General features: G+C 38.5%; 1 protein-coding gene across 5 annotated transcripts in view; it reads right to left on the reverse strand.

Annotated features, from left to right (window-relative positions):
• KDM4C (lysine demethylase 4C) overlaps window positions 1–19724 on the reverse strand; it is a 415025-nt gene that overhangs the window by 118604 nt on the left and 276697 nt on the right. For all 5 annotated transcript variants that reach the window (XM_055428240.2, XM_055428241.2, XM_055428238.2 and 2 more), the window contains 2 exons: window positions 14271–14326; window positions 11707–11815 (listed from right to left, as the gene is read on the reverse strand). In XM_055428240.2, coding sequence (XP_055284215.2) covers window positions 11707–11815; window positions 14271–14326 — 165 coding nt within the window. The remainder of the gene's footprint in view (window positions 1–11706; window positions 11816–14270; window positions 14327–19724) is intronic.

A 19724-nucleotide genomic window follows, 5' to 3' on the forward strand; every position in this document is an offset into this window, starting at 1 on the left:
CAAGACTCATCTCTCCCTCCTCACACCTCACGCTCCGGCTCTGCTGAAATGTCATTTCCGAGACCTTACAATCCCCCCCACTTCCAGGGCGCCAAATATCCTGCTCCTTCTCCTGCCCTCTCCTTCAGTGCACCTCTTCTCATCCTTCAGGGCTCAAGAGAGGCACTGCTTCTTCCAGCAAGTTTTTCCACACCTCTTGACCGCCAACCCTTGTGCCCCAAATTCAGTAAGGCCCTTCACTGCATTCTGGACTTTTACTACAAAAGAACTTTTCATGCTGCTTTGTAATCACTTGTTGAATTTTCAGTAACTTCCCATTATCCTGTAATATCTATAAAAGCAGAAATGATGTACATTTATCACCTAACCCCACAGCAAGTCCTAAAGAGATATTTACTGGACAGATGAATAAACAAATGAGAGCGCACCAGGAACCTACTTTCTCCTTATAAATATTTATCTGCTCTGATTCTGATTGGCTGAAAGGCAGTTCACAGAGATTTAGACAGCAAGGGGTTGCATCAACTACCATAAGCAGTGACTAACTTTTGAGTGTAGCAACATGCCAGGTCCTTCACTATCTCATGTCATCCTCACAACCACCCTGGTTTACAGACAAGATTCCGAGAGGTTAAACTATATAGCCAAGGTTGCTTAGGTGGTGGAAGTGGAACTCAAAACAATCTCAGCCCATAGCCTATACACTCAATCTCAATGTAACAGAGGCTGAGAATTGCATGACCCAAATGGCAATACAGATAAACGCACAGAATCGTTGATATTTAAATCAATAAATGCAAACTGGGCTGGCACCTGTATTTATGAGCTCGTCTTAGAAAATGACATTCCTAAATTGTGGGAAAATGCCTAAAATAGACCATACTGACTTACATTAAATTAATGACAAGCGTGAAAAGATTGTCACTTTACATAAGAAGCCTTTTATAACTTTTCGTTGATTTTTAAGAGCCCCTTCCGAAGGAATACATAATTTATATTAAAACAGTGGAAAAATAAATAATAATGGATCCATTGCTTTACAATAATGACTGTACCTTTCAAAATCTATAACCCCTCTTCTGTTAATCACTGTTGACCAAGCAAAACCCTATGGGTTGTTTAAAGCTATCCAACGGCTATCTCAGTTTGGCAAGCATTTGTAGGCATTGACTCAGTTGATGCTGGAGTGAAAGGGGTGATTCCATCTCTGGAACCCTGACCCCAACTCACTCACTCAATTAAAAGATCCATCAGTAATCACTACTCACACAGACAAGATCAGGGAAAAAATGGAACATTCAGCAATGTAAGTCAAAAAATAAGATGACTCTCTCACAATACTCTTTAATCATGAATTATCTGAAGTTCTGTTTAATAATGTTTTTAAAATTAGTCCTCAGGAAAAAAATGAGTTCAAAACTGAAAAATTTAAAGGTTCCAATCAATTTCCTTTTTGCCTCACAGTTGTCTTTTAACAGATAAAGAAAAATCCATAGTAACAAGATAACATTTCATGCATTTACACATTTTCTCCTATAGACATCTAAAGCCTTCAGAAAGTATATTATTTGTAGTCATGCCCATCTGACATTTTCCATTTTACTCAAAAGATTTTATGGTTTGGTATTACAGCAATATACAAATTTGACAGCTTGCAATAGGATCTAGTCCCTGTAGCAAATCATTCTGACAGTTAAGCACTATACAGCTACTAATGTACTTTTTTTTTTACACTACACTTATTTAAAAATCTTACAAAGTTTGAGACATGCATATGTTGAAATCCTGAAGAATGTTCTTAATGAGGTAATAAATTTTATACTGAGCATATTAAATAACAGGACCCTACACACCACACCACAATTTTGTCATTTGTAGTATCGCTTATTCCCCTTTCAGTAATTCCCTATTACAACCAAATTTTTCCTCAACTGTATTTTAAACAATAAACTTGCTCATCATTGTCAATGTTTATTATCTTCTTAGAATTTCTCTTCATCTTTAAAAATAACAGAAGACGTGAATAAATCAGTACATGAGTTTGTGTGAAACATAATGACTTTTACTGATTGCCTTTACAAACACATTTTTTTATTTTAAAGTGATGAAAGGTAATCAATATGTCTTTGCATTCCCCAAACTGCACTAACAGAGGCTCTGTCGAATACAACTATGATTTCCTCTAGAAAGAAAGTGAAGCTGCTTTCTCACACTGCTGTAACATTCACTAAATAGGAATCAGAGTGATCTTACAGTGAGAGAGGCAGACCCCATCAGTAATTCTACTTTTAGTATTCGATGCATCTGATAACATAAGCCAGTCAGCAAGAGAATAAGTGTCTTCCTTTAGGAAATAGGAAAGCTGAATGTATTTTTTTTTTTTTTACATCCTTGATTCAACTCTTCAGATGGAATACCACAGTGAAACTACTCTATTTTCAGAATTGATGTACCTTTCAAAACTATAATCTTTGGCTTTCAAGTTCACTATTATTTGCCTTCAGGTACAAATTTTAAAGTGTATAGAGGCTTCTAAGCAGAATAGTTGGCCTCAGCCAGATACTGAAAGGCTTGGAGCTCCGTCATCACTGCAGTATAAATTCCTTTTCAAAATAATGTTCTTCACTCGGAGAACACTTGTGCCTGTGCTTGGTTCACTTGTCAAATACAAGTCGGAGGTCATCGAACGCCTGGGGGCAACTTCAGCTATTTCAAAAATCATTTCTCCCTCTATTTGGCGCAGAAATAAAATTTATAGGAATAGGAATGTCTGCAGACATAGAAACCAGAGGTAGTGACTATGCCGCTGTGAGGAAGGTGCATAGTCAACAAATATCATCAAGTTCTCTATGCAATGACAGCACATGAGATTTTCTTTGATACATGCAATCGAATATTTCAATAATGTCATAAGACTTCTATTCGAGAACTTTCTCTCCAAAACAGAAAACCATTTTAAAACTAATTGTTACATTTGGGGTCTGCTGCAATTTTCCAAGATTTCTTATAATCCACAAACTTGCCTTGTTGTTTTATTTATATAAATTCAATGAATATTTAATTAATTCAATCTTCAAGAAGTGATTGATGTGTGTAATAGACATTCACAGTTAAATATGTAACAAATACCATAATTTTGTGCTGACTTACTCCTTTTTTTTATTAAATGTTCTTCCCTTAAATTTTATAATCAGATTTAAGATTGGTGATCTGTTTCCTGACCATGCTGCTGTCTTCTGTGTGATCGTACTATAAAAGCATTGCCCTCTCTAATTTCCTGTTCTTAATTGTTCCTGATAATTTTTACCCTATATTTTCTATCATGAAAATTTTTTTTAAAAAGACATTCTAACTTCACTTGTGTTTTATATCTCTCTACTTCCTTTTTTGTTGTCATCTTCTTTGCACAATTTTTCAAAGATTTAATTATGACCAGAAATTCAATTATGACTGTGGCCAACCAATCATATTAGTTGAGAAAACAAGACAGAAGGAAATAAGAAAAGGAAATGACTGAGTAAATTCTAAAATCTATACCATGTGGGAGCAATTTTTTCTTCTTGTCCTCAGGCATACCAATCATTTATGACTTCAAACCAATCCCAAGAGTGGCTACCCTGAGCATACAATCAAGTGGGGAGGAGGAGATGTTCCTGGGATCTGCTCCATTCTTTTCCTGCTGCTGCTGCTAAGTCGCTTCAGTCGTGTCCGGCTCTATGCGACCCCATAGACGGCAGCCCACCAGGCTCCCCCGTCCCTGGGATTCTCCAGGCAAGAACACTGGAGTGGGTTGCCATTTCCTTCTCCAATGCATGAAAGTGAAAAGTGAAAGTGAAGCCGCTCAGTTGCGTCCCACTCTTAGTGACCCCATGGACTGCAGCCCATCAGGTTCCTCTGTCCATGGGACTTACCAGGCAAGAGTACTGGAGTGGGTTGCCATCGCTTTCTCCGCCATTCTTTTCCTACCAGATGCCAAAGCTCTGACATCCTCTGGATAAGCAGAGAAGGTACCGGAGGACACGGGCAAGGGGGTTGGGAACAACAGGAATCATCACAAGGATAATTTTTCCCAAACTGAAAGTCGTTCTGAACCAAAGGAATTCGTTCTAAATGAGTAGATAAGAAAATGCTCAGTAATCTACAACCTGTGTTAATAATGAGAAGAATGCTTGAGCTGACAGAGAAAATGGTTCTCCCTTTTGAACATGGCTTGGACATAGAGACTATTCAGGTAACATTCAGCCACTTCTTTCCTGTTAAAGGGGTGATTCTGCTTAATAACCTGGTGCTTCCAGAAAGCCACCCTTAGTGTTTTTAAGATGGTGCAGCCATGACTTTATTAGCCCAAGACAATTATTCTACACAGAAGTTATATATTGTTCAAGAAAGAAAAGGCAGGGGGACAAACTAATCGGATAAATATCACTGTATCCAAATATATTTTTGTGGTATTTTGTTTAAAAATAATAATGAGTTTTATTAAAGCATTTAAATTAACAGCCACATAAATAAAATACAATGTCTTGAAAATAACTCCAGTGCCATCCATTTAATTATGGGACTTGAAAGAGGCCACACCTGTGATATTAGCAAACAAGGTGGCTGGATGAGATAAAGGTTCCTCACAAAACATACACTATTTTAGCATCGACATAATCCACCAAAGAGCACTGAAAGAATTGTTTTCCATTCGTTGTCTCCTTTTCTAAACAGTCATTATAAGAGCAAAAATCTGCTATAGCAAACAAATCCTGTCTTACATCCTCTACAAGAATCTTCCTACACAAATAATTGTACAGAGGAGTATTTCAAAAACCACAAGTTGAATCTATGAATAAATAAAAGGCTAACAACAATATTACCAACATATTCAAATATCTCTGCAGAAACTCCAATATTCGTATTCTAAAAAGACTACTGCTAACAATAAGCATTTTCTATATATAGCTTTCATACTTCAGAAGACGTTTTAAACTCGTTTGCCATAAACTGTTCTTTAAAACTCTTACAGTTACTAGCCCTTACTAGTGTTGCTTATTACTGATACAGAAAAACACTAACTTGCTCCAAGGGAAGAGCAGCTCTTCTTATATGGCTAAATGAAAACCTGAAAACTAAAAACCACCCCCTGGAATTCGGCACTTTGAATGCACAACAGGCAGCACTTTTCCTGCCCTGCTGTCAGTGAGAGCCCTCCTTGGGTGAGAGCACCCCAGCATGCATCACATCTCTGTCTATCTGTCTCTCCCACACACACACAAACACACATATACAGACACATCTACACACCCCCTTCTAAAACTGGGCCAGGTTCTGATTAGGCACTTTCTCAACGAGGTGATTTAACAGTAACTGGGAAATAGATGGGGAAACAGTGGAAACAGTGTCAGACTTTATTTTTGGGGGCTCCAAAATCACTGCAGATGCTGATTGCAGCCAGGAAATTAAAAGATGCTTACTCCTTGGAAGGAAAGTTATGACCAACCTAGATAGCATATTAAAAAGCAGAGACATTACTTTGCCAACAAAGGTCCATCTAGTCAAGGCTATGGTTTTTCCCATGGTCATGTATGGATGTGAGAATTGGACTGTGAAGAAAGCTGAGCACTGAAGAATTGATGCTTTTGAACTGTGGTGCTGGAGAAGACTCTTGAGAGTCCCTTGGACTGCAAGGAGATCCAACCAGTCCATTCTAAAGGAGATCAGCCCTGGGTGTTCATTGGAAGGACTGATGCTGAGGCTGAAGCTCCAATACTTTGGCCACCTCATGCGACGAGTTCACTCACTACAAAAGAGTCTGATGCTGGGAGGGATTGGGGGTGGGAGGAGACGGGGACGACAGAGAATGAGATGGCTGGATGGCATCACCGACTCGATGGACATGAGTTTGAGTGCACTCTGGGAGTTGGTGATGGACAGGGAGGCCTGGCGTGCTGTGATTCATGGGGTCGCAAAGAGTCGGGCACGACTGAGCAACTGAACTAACTGAATTGAACTGGGTAAGAAATTGGAACAGCAGCACCACCTAGTGGGCACTGGAGAAAGGCTCAGAGTTCCCTTGCCTTTGCTTCCATCAGGTCACTCTAGGTTTCAATCCCCAGCTGACCAGAGGTTCCAAGATCAGAATTCTCAGACAACAGGGAAAGTGCTCCACGTGTATTCAGAGACTCTCCAAATTACTGCTAGGCTCCGTGGCCTAATCATATGTACCCATTGATGCAGATAAGGTAACCAGTGCCTTGTTTTAAAACGGCATGTGGAAGAGATGTGTATGAATTTAGCACCGTAACTTTTAAAATCACCATGATTTTTCCTTTTTTAAAAAAAAATAAAGGACAAGTCATTTCATATTGTCTGATCAAACCCTTCAGCCACAAGAATTCTATGTCAGAAGCACACAAAGTAAAATTTTGCTGCCTTTTTATTCATTTCATGAATATTTATTCAGGGACTGCAAGGAGATCCAACCAGTCCATTCTAAAGGAGATCAATCCTGGGTGTTCATTGGAAGGACTGATGCTAAAGCTGAAAGTCCAATACTTTGGCCACCTCATGTGACAAGTTGAATCACTGGAAAAGACTCTGATGCTGGAAAGGATTGGGGGTGGGAGGAGAAGGGGACGACAGAGAATGAGATGGTTGGATGGCATCACCGACTCGATGGACATGAGTTTGAGTGAACTCCAGGTGTTGGTGATGGACAGGGAGGCCTGGCGTGCTGTGATTCATGGGGTCGCAAAGAGTCAGACACGACTGAGCGACTGAACTGAATTACCATATGTGTGCACATACACACACACATATCACAAAACTTTAATCTCTATGATACTTGATTAGTAATCAACATTGTTATCACTGTTATATTTAAAATGGATGACCAACAAGGACTGAATACATAGCACATGGGACTCTGCTCAATGTTACGTGCTAGCCTGGATGGAAGGGAGATTTGGGAGAGAATGGATACATGTATGCTTATGGCTGAGTCCCTTCAACTGTTCACCTGAAATGACCCAGATTACCACGATGGTGTGGTTGCTCACCTAGAGCCAGACATCCTGAAGTGTGAAGTCAAGTGGGCCTTAGGAAATATTACTACAAACAAAGCTAGTGGAGGTGATAGAATTCCAGCTGAGCTATTTTAAAGTGTAAAAGATGATGCTATTAAAATGCTGCACTCAATATGCCAGCAAATTTAGAAAATTCAGCAGTGGCCACAGGACTGGAAAAGGTCAGTTTTCATTCCAATCCCAAAGAAAGGCAATGGCAAAGAGTGTTCAAACCACTGTACAATTGCCCTCATTTCACATGCTAGCAAGGCAATGCTCAACATCCTTCAAGCTAGGCTTCAACAGTACATGAACTGAGAAACACCAGATGTACAAGCTGGATTTAGAAAAGGCAGAGGAACCAGAGATTAAATTAACAACATTCCTTGGATCATAGAAAAAGCAAGGGGATTCCAGAAAAACACCTATTTGTTTCATTGACTATACTAAAGCCTTTGACTGTGTGATCACAAAACTGTGGAAAATTCTTAAAGAAATGGGAATACCAGACCACCTTACCTGTCTTCTGAGAAACCTGTATTAAGAAGCAACAGTTAGAACCAAATATGGAATAACAAACTTGTTCAAAATTGGGAAAGAGGTACATCAAGGCTGTATACTGTTACTCTGCTTATTTAACTTCTGTGCAGAGTATATCATGTGAAATGCTGGGCTGGATGACTCATTTCTAAAGAGCCGACTCATTGGAAAGACCTTGATTCTGGGAAAGATTGCAAGCAGAAGAGGAGGGTGACAAGAAGTTAAGAGGTGACAGAGGATAAGACTCAACAAACATGAGTTTGAGCAAACTCCGGGAGACAGTGAAGGACAGGGAAGCCAGGCATGCTGCAGACCATGGGGTCACAAAGAGTTGGACATGACTTGGAGACTGAACAGCAACAACAATCCCAACATTTTTAATTGGCTTTAACCCAATTCAAAATAAAAAGTTTAAAGTTTGGGGGGAAAAAATAATCAAGGTTGCTCAATTTCTATAAATACTGCTGCTGCTGCTAAGTCACTTCAGCGTAACCCCATAGACGGCAGCCTACCAGGCTCCTCTGTCCCTAGGATTCTCCAGGCAAGAATACTAGAGTGGGTTGCCATTTCCTTCTTCAATGCATGCATGCATGCTAAGTCACTCCAGTCGTGTCCAACTCTGTATGACCCTATGGACAGCAGCCCACCAGGCTCCTCTGTACACGGGATTCCCTAGGCAAGAATACTGGAGTGGGATGCCATTTCCTTCTCCGTCTATAAGAACAGGTAATGTTAAAATACTAAATTGGATCATAAAGTTAATAATTTTACAGTAGCAAATATACATATAGGTTGCCAAATGTTATTGCATTATTCACAAACAAGAAATTCAAACAATCAGCCAAAAAAAAAAAATCTCTAGGGATGCTTGTTAAAAGCAATTAAGAATTTCTATTCTGCCAGACTGCCACTTACTTCCTTCAACAGAGATATTATCTTCCTGAAAATGACAAAAATTTTCTCATCATGTGTATGTCTTCTCTGTGGACCAGGGGGTTCTCATATGGGGTTGATTTTACCTGCCAGGATATATCTGGCATTGCTTATTTTCTTTATAGTTTTGTTGAGAAGCAACTGACAAAATCATTGTTTAAATTTAGGGCATACTACATGATGGTTTGATTTACATATATTGTGAATAAATACCACAGTATGTCTAGCTAACATCCATCTTCTCAAATAGATACAACAAAAAGAAATTTAAGAAGGGAAAAAAATTGTTCCTGTGATGAGAACTCATAGGATTTACTCTCTTAGGAACTTTCCTACACAATACACAGCAGTCTCAGCTATAGTCATGATGTTGTCCATTACATCGACAGTGCTTATTTACCTTATAACCAGAAGTTTATACCTTTTGGCTTCACCTGTTTGGTCAGGGATGCTGCCAACTATGATACACATGACAGCCATCCACAACAATTAACCTACCTAAAAGATCAAAAGAGCCAAAGCCAAAAAAGCCCTGTCTAGACTATGAAATGCCAGAAGACAGGAACAAAGTCTTACTCAAAAATGTACACTAAGTATTTGGTAAGGTCAGGTAATAACTGTTTGGTGAAATACACTGACACCAACATCTAATTCCTATCCCCAACCCCTCATCTTGTGAATAAGAAAGCAGACGAACAATCTAGCATCCAGAAAAGGGCTGGCTATAGCTCCAGAATAAAAGTGAAACTGACACTAGCAGACACACATACATTCACTAAACAGACATAGTAAAATACTCCATCTAGACTTAGGTCAGCTGAGATGAAAAACTACATGAAACTACTGCTCTTACTTCCAGCTGGATGTACACTTAGTAGATTAATTAAACTTCAAAAGAATACTCAACATATACAATCAAGGTGGCAATCTTTGCCATTTTTGGAGGCCATCATCAGATTTCAGATTTCTAGGTACAGTTTCTTGACTGGCACTGAAATGATCCACACTGGCCCTCCCTGTTGTTCCATTAAAACCCCTCTGAGACTGGTATTGGTAACAACAGATCACTAAGGACTATCTGTAGACAAGCGTAGCCGGCACATAGGTCCTTGCAGGGAAGCATCAAGAGCAGTGACCACCTATTCCAAGGGACATTAAACTTATAACAGAAACCATCTTTTAGGAGAGAGACCCAAAGGTGGGTGTTAAATGTAGTGTTGGAATTTCTACAAATATATATTACTTGTAAATTAGAAAAAAATTAAAATGTAAGACATTTGTTAGTATTTGTCACACTAAGCATTACGTTTTGTGGTATGTAATGAACTCAACATTTTTCTTTATAACCTGCTTTACAATCCTAATTCTGGCAATTTTTTTGTTTCTTTCATATTGGTAGGTTGTTTTTCCCCCAATGAAGAATATTTTTTATAATTTTTAATGGACAAAGCTAATGCATTCTGTCCTAATCATAAAGACTCAAACAATATCCACAGACAGAATACGTATCAATTGAATAATGGAAAACAAGTTTATATAAGTAAAAAGCAATAGATGAAAAGCAGCTTGCACATAAAATGTAATGTGATAAAGGATTTATTGTATTTTTTCTCTTTTCCGTACCAATTTTTCAACCTTTGGGGTGTTAAAATTTTTGCACTCAAACTGCACTTATAAACAAAGTATCAGCACAGTAAGACAAAAGAAAGGACAAAATAAAGGCTACGTACGAGATTTCTTGAAATCAAGCAGAAACACAGTAGTCGGAACAGTCACAGGAGACACTACTTCTGCCTCTCTCTCAGATCAAGGTTAGTTTTTCTTTTTAAACTGGGATCAAGATATAAGGTTGCAAACATTTTCCTTTGGAAGTTCATGACTGAACAACCTTACTCTCTTCTGATAGTCACCATGAATTTTGAAGGGCCATTTAAATGCCCCAGTTATTTCCATCTCATTCTCAAAACTTCCATTACCACACTCGGATCATGTTGGCAGATGATCTCATATCTGCCAAAAGCAATCACTGGGCATAGAAAGGGCCACATATTTTCTAGCTATATGAAATTCTTAATGGAGCTATAGTGGGAAATAACAGGGTTCACTGAAAGACAGCAGAATAGGTTCTAAGTTCCTGAGACAGAAGTCCAGAAACAAAACACCCTGCTACCCAGTTGGGGAGACACTACTAGTAACAAAGAAAGAAACACTCAGGGAGAGAGTTACAGCTCAGTGTCTGAAACAGTGGAAGGAGCCCCAGTTAGAAATAACAAGGACTAAAGAAGCTGTAGGGTACTAAGTCCAATTGTAAGACACGCTTCAGTATTTCCAGTTCAGTTCAGTCGCTCAGTCATGTCCGACCCTTTGCGACCCCATCAATCACAGCCCGCCAGGCCTCCCTGTATTTTAAAGTCATGCAATTTACCTTTAGGAAATTAAATATTTAATCTGTTGGCTCACAATTTAACTGAACTCCAAAATAACTTTAGTGTTGAGGACATTAAAGGCCTTTTCCATGAAAAAAGAAAAAAACAAAACAAAAACAATCTAACAAAGAGAAACAACGAGAAGATAACCAGCCAGCTGCTGCTGCTAAGTTGCTTCAGTCATGTCCGACTCTGCGACCCCATAGACGGCAGCCCACCAGGCTCCCCCGTCCATGGGATTCTCCAGGCAAGAGTACTGGAGTCGGGTGTCATTGCCTTCTCCGAACCAGCCAGAGAGTTGGGCAATTTAAATGAACTTTATCTATTGGTGAGAAAATCCCTCGGGAATAATCAAAGTTTCTCTGCAAGTCTTTTTGAAATCAAGTTAGACTCATTTTTCTAAGTCAAGGCCAAACACAGACAGACAAGAGACAGAAAGACTAAGCAATTCAAACAGAGATATTTGGATAGTTTGGGTCAGTTACTAACAAACTTCACTGATAGCCTTGAGATTGAAAAGTCACATTAATTCATGAAATGCAGTATTCCTTTGCCTCACTGAAGACATAAGTCATAGAAAGCTATATGCATACTTACAACAGAAAAAGAATACGTACAGATCAGTAATTTAGGCTAAAAGGATAAAAAATGTAGAATAATTCAATGAAACTAAAAAAAAGTATGTGCATGAATAGAAATATTCAGAACTTGAAATTAACACTAATTTATGAGGAAAAAAAAAAAGTATTGGCACTCACCAATTTTAACCTCTGTAAAGGTATTCTGCCTACATCTATCTGTGTCCTTTCTAGGACATTAGTAAACCGGACTTCTGGGACTGCAACGGCGCACATGACATGGGCCCACCTACAGGAAACGAGACAGAAATGTAAACAAATGTTCCCTAAACTTAACAGCCTGTACTTCCACCAGGAGGTGACAATTCACATGCATGGGAAACACACAGATGAGAAAGAAAGCCCAGAGCGTCTATGTCCATCACAAACAGACTCTCTGAATTTTAAAGCTATTGGATGATCCCTGGATAGGTTCAGTGCCACACCTGCCCACCACGGTGACAGGGAGAACTAGCTGAAGACCAAAGAATACTATCATTGTGTTTATATGTTTCTACATATGACCTGAAAAATACTGAGACGCATGTCTGCTATTTCACTTGACACTGAATTATAGAGGTGTTTAATATAATTAAGATAATTAATATGTGGCAAAAGATTAGTTCAATTAATAAAAGGTATGAAAATGAAATAAGTATACCATATAATTGTTTTACACAATTCTGATGTCATGAAGCAAACCGGAACAAATAGCAAAAATTCTCTAGAAGAATTAATACAGATTAAGTCCTTCATTAAATTGTTTCTTATTGCAATCTTACTATAATCAAAGGAACCAAGAGATAAGGTGAAATGAAATTTAACTTGTTCCCTACTAAAACCCTTGTGCTCAGTTCAGTTCAGTTGCTCACTCACGTCCAACTCTTTGCAACCCCATGGATTGCAGCACGCCAGGCTTCCCTGCCTATCAACAACTCCTGGAGGTTACTCAAAAACCTTGTGTATCTCCTTTCAAATTCTGAATCACTCCAGAAAAATGACAACGTCCTCATTAACACTATTAAGTTTCTCATAAATCTTATGCCTCAAACAAACATAAAGACTGGAGGTTTAAAGAGATTTTGAAAGAATCATCAAATTTGTCAACTTATTTTTAAGTCAAAGCATGTTATTTCACTCAAATAACATAAGACTCCATCCTGCCTTTAAAGATCACCAGGAGAGAGAATAAGTATGAACCTCAACAGGGCACTCGTTTATATCTAAATAAACACTATAATTTATAGGATACATTACTTCTTTTTGTCCTAGTCCAAGGGAAGGAAGAGAGGGCCTGATTGCCTCCATCTTTACAGGAACTGTCTAAATCATCTGGCAGTCTGCACCACTCATGTAACAGTCCCAGAACCAGTCAGTAGGTTTTAGCATAGTGTCAATCACATTAACTAAGAGATGAACATCCAAAATCGAGCAAACACACAGTCTCTTAAACTTTACCAACACAGAAATGAGAAATGCCTTTATTCTCCCTTATAATCAGTCAGAAACATGTGTGCATGCACATGATTACATGACATGACATTATATTAGTCCAGGAGTCTCAACTCCAGTGTCCATGGGGCCAGGCAGGATGAAACCAAATGAACACACATTGGCAAATCATGGCAACCTAGAGAATGCCTACTCTCTTTAGGCCACGTTCTCATCCTATCTGGTTATTGTCATACAAAGATGCACAGTCATTTATCAAGTAAAGATGAAACTCTGGATTTTTATATAACTCTCAACTTTTAAAATCTGAATTAAATTCATAAAATGGTGTCAGTCAAATAAAACATATCTTGGGGCTGGATGTGGCTCCCAAGTGTCATCACACAACCTATACCTAAATCACTTCTACAAGTTTCTAATTTGTAGGAACCTAAATTTGCTTTGGCTCCATCTTAAATGATTAAATTGGGTCATAAAGATAAAATTCATGCAAAAATACATTTCAGCTGCTGCCACAGAAACATTACCCATATTTTTTGTTCACTTATGAGTCTCTTCATACTTTCCAACTGTCCCCTTTAAAATGTAAAATAAATCTTTTCTCCCTGTGTTTCTATTTTAGAATATATACTTTCTTGTTAATTTATTGGTGTTAAAAGTAAATGGTTTTGTTCTAATACCATGATTATAATTGATTTTTATCTGAAGATAACAGATTTCATTGTTTTCAGGAATATTCTGCTTTTATCACAACAGCATTCATCAAATTAAAAACAAGAATTCCAATGGCACGAGAATACAGGCTGTCTTCAAGCTCTGTTAGTGAAAGAGGGGTTACTCCTTATGACGTCAAAGACAGAACAGAAGCAGACCGAGAACACCTTCACCCAGTGGAGGTGAATGTGCTGTCAGTAATGGTTTCTGGAAACATGTACAAAATCTCCACCTTGCGCCTGAACAGCAAGAGCTGTGGAACAGGGTGGGAGGGATGTTCAAGGAGAAGGGGACATATGTATACTTACGGTTGATTTACGCTGTTTTATGGCAGAAACCAACACAACATTGTAAAGCAATTATCCTCCAATTAAAAATAATTTTTAAAAAATCAAACATTTTAAATTATTAATAAAAACAAAGCTGTGGAACAAATGTGTGCAACAACGAGAGGCAAAGCACACTATAAACCCAGAGGTTCAACACTAAAGAGAGGTGAAGGACATGATGAAATTCCACACCACTAACACACTACTTACTTATTGTTCTTAGTTTCCTTAAGAGCACCCCCTCTCAAATTGCAGAGACAGCACTCCTAGGGCAGAAACAAATGTCACACAATTATTAGAGCCATGTAATAAAAGTCAGCACTATTTATCTAAATATCCCCATACAGTCTAGTTTTTTATTTTAAAATTGAAACAGGAACTTCATGAAGGACTATCTCTTAACAGTTCAAGAAAGGAGGGGAAAAAGAGAGATGGGAAGGTGAGAGACATCCAAAAGTGTTCTGGGTGTGTATATCTTCTGGAGGGAATTGTCATTATCCTAGCATCAAGAACGCCATTGGCGGGGGAACCTGTGACACAGGTTCCTGAACCTGTGTGTGGAGAGGCAGGTACTAGACTTTTACAACAGAGGTGCACACATACAACTCGGTTCCCTTGAGTTCTGGGAATCTATTCCTGTACACAGGATGGCTAAAAAACAGCATAGTGGCAGGCTCTGTTCTAATATACGGATAAGCGGGAAGATCCCCTGGAGAAGACAATGGCACCCCACTCCAGTATTCTTGCCTGGAGAATCCCATGGACGCAGGAGCCTGGTGGGCTACAGTCCACGGGGTTGCAAAGAGTTGGACATGACTGAGCGATTTCACTTTCACTTTCTTTATAAGAACACTCTTCACAAAAGTGTCACTTGGGTCTTTCTGTGGGCAAATAGTGTTGGAAAAATTATTCTGATACATGCAGGCTTTCCAGAAAAACAGAAAACAGGGCCATAAAATGTATTCCTTTATCTTCCCCACATTATATTTTGGCATTTTTAAAAAATAACTGTATTTATCTATTTATTTTTGGCTGCACTGAGTCTTTATTGTGGCGAGCTAAGGCTACTCTCTAGTTGTGGTGCATGGGCTTCTCATTGCTGTGGCTTCTCTTGTTGCGGAACACGGGTCTAGGGCATGCTGGCTTCAGTAGTTACTGCACATGGGCTCAGTAGTTGCGACTACTGGGCTCCAGCACACAGGCTCAACAGTCGTGTCACATGGGCTTAACTGCTCTGTGTCATGTGGGATCTTCCTGGACCAGGGATCGAACCCGTGTCACCTGAATTGGGAGGTGGATTCTTTACCACTGAACTACCAGGGAAAGCCCTCTATTTTTGGCATTTTTATGTGTCTTAGATTGGCATATACTTTTCACTCCAAGATGACTCCCTTTACATAATAAAGATATACTTATCACTTCTCATTACAATTTTATGAAAAACTCCATAAGAAAACATGGCCAAAAAGTAATGCAATGACTTCTGTTGACAGAGAATTTTTAACTAAACATCTAAGCAACTTTTTTACTTTCAACCTCAAGCTTGTACTCCCAGTTTACTGCATTAGTATTTTTTTTTAATAGTTACAGGTTATTTGGTGGGTTTTTTTTTTTCTTCAAGCTGTCTATATAAAATTTCTTTATCTATTCTACCAGGTGATCTCCTTTAAATGATTTTGACAGCTTTGCCCAAGCCTGTGAAGATTAGATCCCTCTAACTTAATAATAATAATGGGGTGTCAAACTCTGCAGCATTTATTTTTCTGAGAATAATACCAAAACTACTGCAGAGGATCAACATATCTATAGAACTCTTAATAGGGAGCAAAAAAAAAGAAAGAAAATAACAGAAATGTTCATTGGTTTTATTTGTCTGGGAAGTCTCTACACACTGATTTGAAATTTCCCTGGTGATTATTAAAGGTTCACAGTAGCAAAAGCTGCCCTGTGGACATCCACTTGAATCCATCACAAACTCAGCTCAAGTACCTGATGGAAAACATTCTCTAGTGCAAAGCCATATTCCAGGGGCCTTTCAAAGAACTAGTTTTCAGAAACAAACTTAGGGTGTTCTTTAAGAATTCAATTAAATTTTACATTAATATCACATAACAGCAAGGAACTATCCAAGAAATGAGTCTTACTACCTCCATTGGTAGACCGCCATTAACAAACTGGGATTTAACATTTATTGAAACATCCTTTTCTCCCTAAAATCACCCTCATTTTTACCAAATATAACTAAATTAAGATTTGTTTAAAAAATAGATGTTCTCAATAAACTTGACCTGATTATTTATATAACCATAGACCCTTTTTTTTTTTTTTGCTGAGACTTTTATGGAGTCTCAAACTTTATTTTTTTTATTGGAGGCTAATTATTTTACAATATTATATTGGTTGGTTTTGCCATACATTGACATGAATCCGCCCCGGGTGTACATGAGTTCCCCCTCCTGAACCCCCCTCCCACCTCCCTCCTCCCTTTATCCTCCCTCTGGGTCATCCCCGCACTCCAGCCCCGAGCATCCTGTAACATGCATCGACCCTGAACTGGTGATTCGTTCCACATATGACAAAAAAAAAAAAGGACATAATTTAAAGGACTGTCTCCAACCTGGATGGAAGGGCTTTTTTCAGAAGAAACTACACTACACCAGGATGAGAAGACGACATCAGAGGTAGACAGCTTGCCCAAGATGCTGGACCTGATTCGTATGATCATTTATAATGTTTTCTTGACTTCTTAGCCCTCTGCATATAAATCAAATGCTTCTCTAGCATAGGCCTGATCCTATGCTAGTTTTAGAAATTAATCCAATTGTCGGGTTTGTAGACATGTAAAAGTTCATTCTGCTTATACAAAAACTGTTAGACTTGGGCCATCCAAATGTCCTTAAACCATGGCAACAGTCTGCTTCTAAATTGGAAAATTAAAAACAATAGCTAGAAATCAGAGTCAGGGCTATGGGAAATCCAAGACGGCTGCTTGGCTTTTCCCAGTTCCCTGACAAACCTCATTTTTTATTTGATGGGTTAAAGCCTCCCTGGCTACAGGGCCTCCATAATGAAAAATCACGGAATATTAAGTTTTGTAAATTGTTAAATTAAGTTTCTAGTTTTGTTAATATCTAGTGTTTACTGAAAGAAGCACAAGCTGGAATCAAGATTGCTGGGAGAAATATCAATAACCTTAGATATGCAGATGACCCCACCCTTATGGCAGAAAGTGAAGAGGAACTCAAAAGCCTCTTAATAAAAGTGAAAGAGGAGAGTGAAAAGGTTGGCTTGAAGCTCAACATTCAGAAAACAAAGATCATGGCATCTGGTCCCATCACTTCATGGGAAATAGATGGAAAAACAGTGGAGACAGTGTCAGACTTTATTTTTTTGGGCTCCAAAATCACTGCAGATGCTGATTGCAGCCATGAAATTAAAAGACGCTTACTCCTTGGAAGGAAAGTTATGACCAACCTAGATAGAATATTAAACAGCAGAGACATTACTTTGCCAACCAAGGTCTGTCTAGTCGAGGCTATGGTTTTTCCCGTGGTCATGTATGGATGTGAGAGTTGGACTGTGAAGAAAGCTGATCGCCGAAGAATTGATGTTTTTGAACTGTGGTGCTGGAGAAGACTCTTAAGACTCCCTTGGACTGCAAGGAGATCCAACCAGTCCATTCTAAAGGAGATCAATCCTGGGTGTTCATTGGAAGGGCTGATGCTGAAGCTGAAACTCCAATACTTTGGCCACCTCATGCGTCGAGTTGACTCACTGGAAAAGAGTCTGATGCTGGGAAGAATTGGGGGTGGGAGGAGACGGGGACGACAGAGAATGAGATGCCTGGATGGCATCACCGACTCAATGGACATGGGTTTGAGTGAACTCCGGGAGTTGGTGATGGACAGGGAGGCCTGGCGTGCTGTGATTCATGGGGTCGCAAAGAGTCGGACACGACTGAGCGACTGAACTGAACTGAGTGTTTACTAAGACTCACTGCTGAGACAGTTCCTTGTTACGTGATACTGCTAAAAGATTTAATTATTAAAAAGGACACTCTAGGTTAGTTTCTAAGGCTTATCTCAGTAACCAATCTTCAGATAAAGGTCGGATGCTCCATAATGTACAACCAGGAGATTAATACCAGACTATAATCATTTAACGAATGAAGTCAGGTGACTTGGGGTATACCAGGCTTTATCTAATGAAAGTTCTTGACTTATAATTCTTATTTTACTAATAACTGCTAGCTATGGCTATATTATTTTCTATGTCACTTGTTTCACTGAGCCTGTGATATAATGCTGAACTGACAGTTCCATATGAGATCAATAATTGTAATAATGTGACTCTGGGTATGGGAAAAAGCAACAAGAGGAAATATTTTCCTGGACCAGGAGGCTAGTAAGACAGTGGTCCAGAGACTTTTGCTACTTGCAAGGCCTGGTCCAATTTTATAACACTGAGTGGCCCATCAGTTCCCTAGACCTGGGAATGAGCCTTCCCAGCACCGCGGGACACAATGGCCATGAAATGGTGTCACATGGTCATATATGTGGCTAAGAAGGGACCCTGCTGACTGGAAGTTGGTACTTGCCAGCTGCCTCTACAAAGATTACATCATGACCATTGCAAGCTGCTGACTTTCAACACCCCCTGAAAGAAGTTCAGGGTGAAAATCAGGAATGAGGCACTCTGTGCTCTGAAAAAAAAAACTGGCAGAACAGGCCTTCAGATAGTTAGATCTTTTCAGAAAAAGGTTTTATGAGTTCCAATTCTTGCATCTTCTCATACCTAGAAAAACACTGACGTCATTAATGGTGAAATCTGCTTTGGCTATTAAAAAAATTTTTTTTTTTACAATTAAAAGTCAAAATAGAGTAGCTATGGTTCAGACATCCTGGGAAATAACTATTTCCCAGATATCCGGAAAAATGATATTATGGGTGTAATTTCAGATTAGACGCTGTGACCTAATGTAGAACTTAATGCTCCTGTAATGCATTTTTGCTTCTGTACTTTGCTTGCTGCTCGTAAAACCAAAGTTACTCCATTTTAAGATAAGGTTGTTTTTAAGTAAAGATTCCTAAAATTGTTTTTGAAAAAAAAAAAACAAAAAACAAAAGGCAGTTAGAAGAGATAAATTTTGACTGTATCAAAGTTTTAAAATTCTAAAGGATAAAATACTAAATAAATTAACATAAAACAATTTTAAAATTTCCAATATAAAACAAAGATTATAATCCAAAAAATAATTTTTAAAAATCTACACTTCTGAAAAACAGGCAAAAGATTCAAAGAATCTTCATTGCTAATAAATACACAAAAGATACACAATTTCAAGAATAAAGGAAATAAAAAATGAAATAATGAGCATTAGTCTCAGATTTTTAAATCAGGAAATCTATATTTTTGGGGGTATGTGAGTTGTAACAGTGGCTTTGGACAATAATTTGGCATTATCAATCAAAATTTTAAATGCACATAAATTATGACAAGCAAGCTACCTTCTTGGAATCTACCTTAGGTAAACATTTATATCTATGCAGAAGTAGGAATGTACAATGACTATTATTTCATTTCTGTTCATAACAGAGAAAACAGTTACCTCTGGGAGGAGCTGGAATGGTCAGATACTTAGATTTATTTGTAATGTCTGAATTT

The sequence above is a fragment of the Moschus berezovskii genome, chromosome 7 (genome assembly GCF_049115385.1).
Source record: "Moschus berezovskii isolate FMDL1 chromosome 7, NW_MosBer_1.0, whole genome shotgun sequence".
Lineage (NCBI taxonomy): Eukaryota > Metazoa > Chordata > Mammalia > Artiodactyla > Moschidae > Moschus > Moschus berezovskii.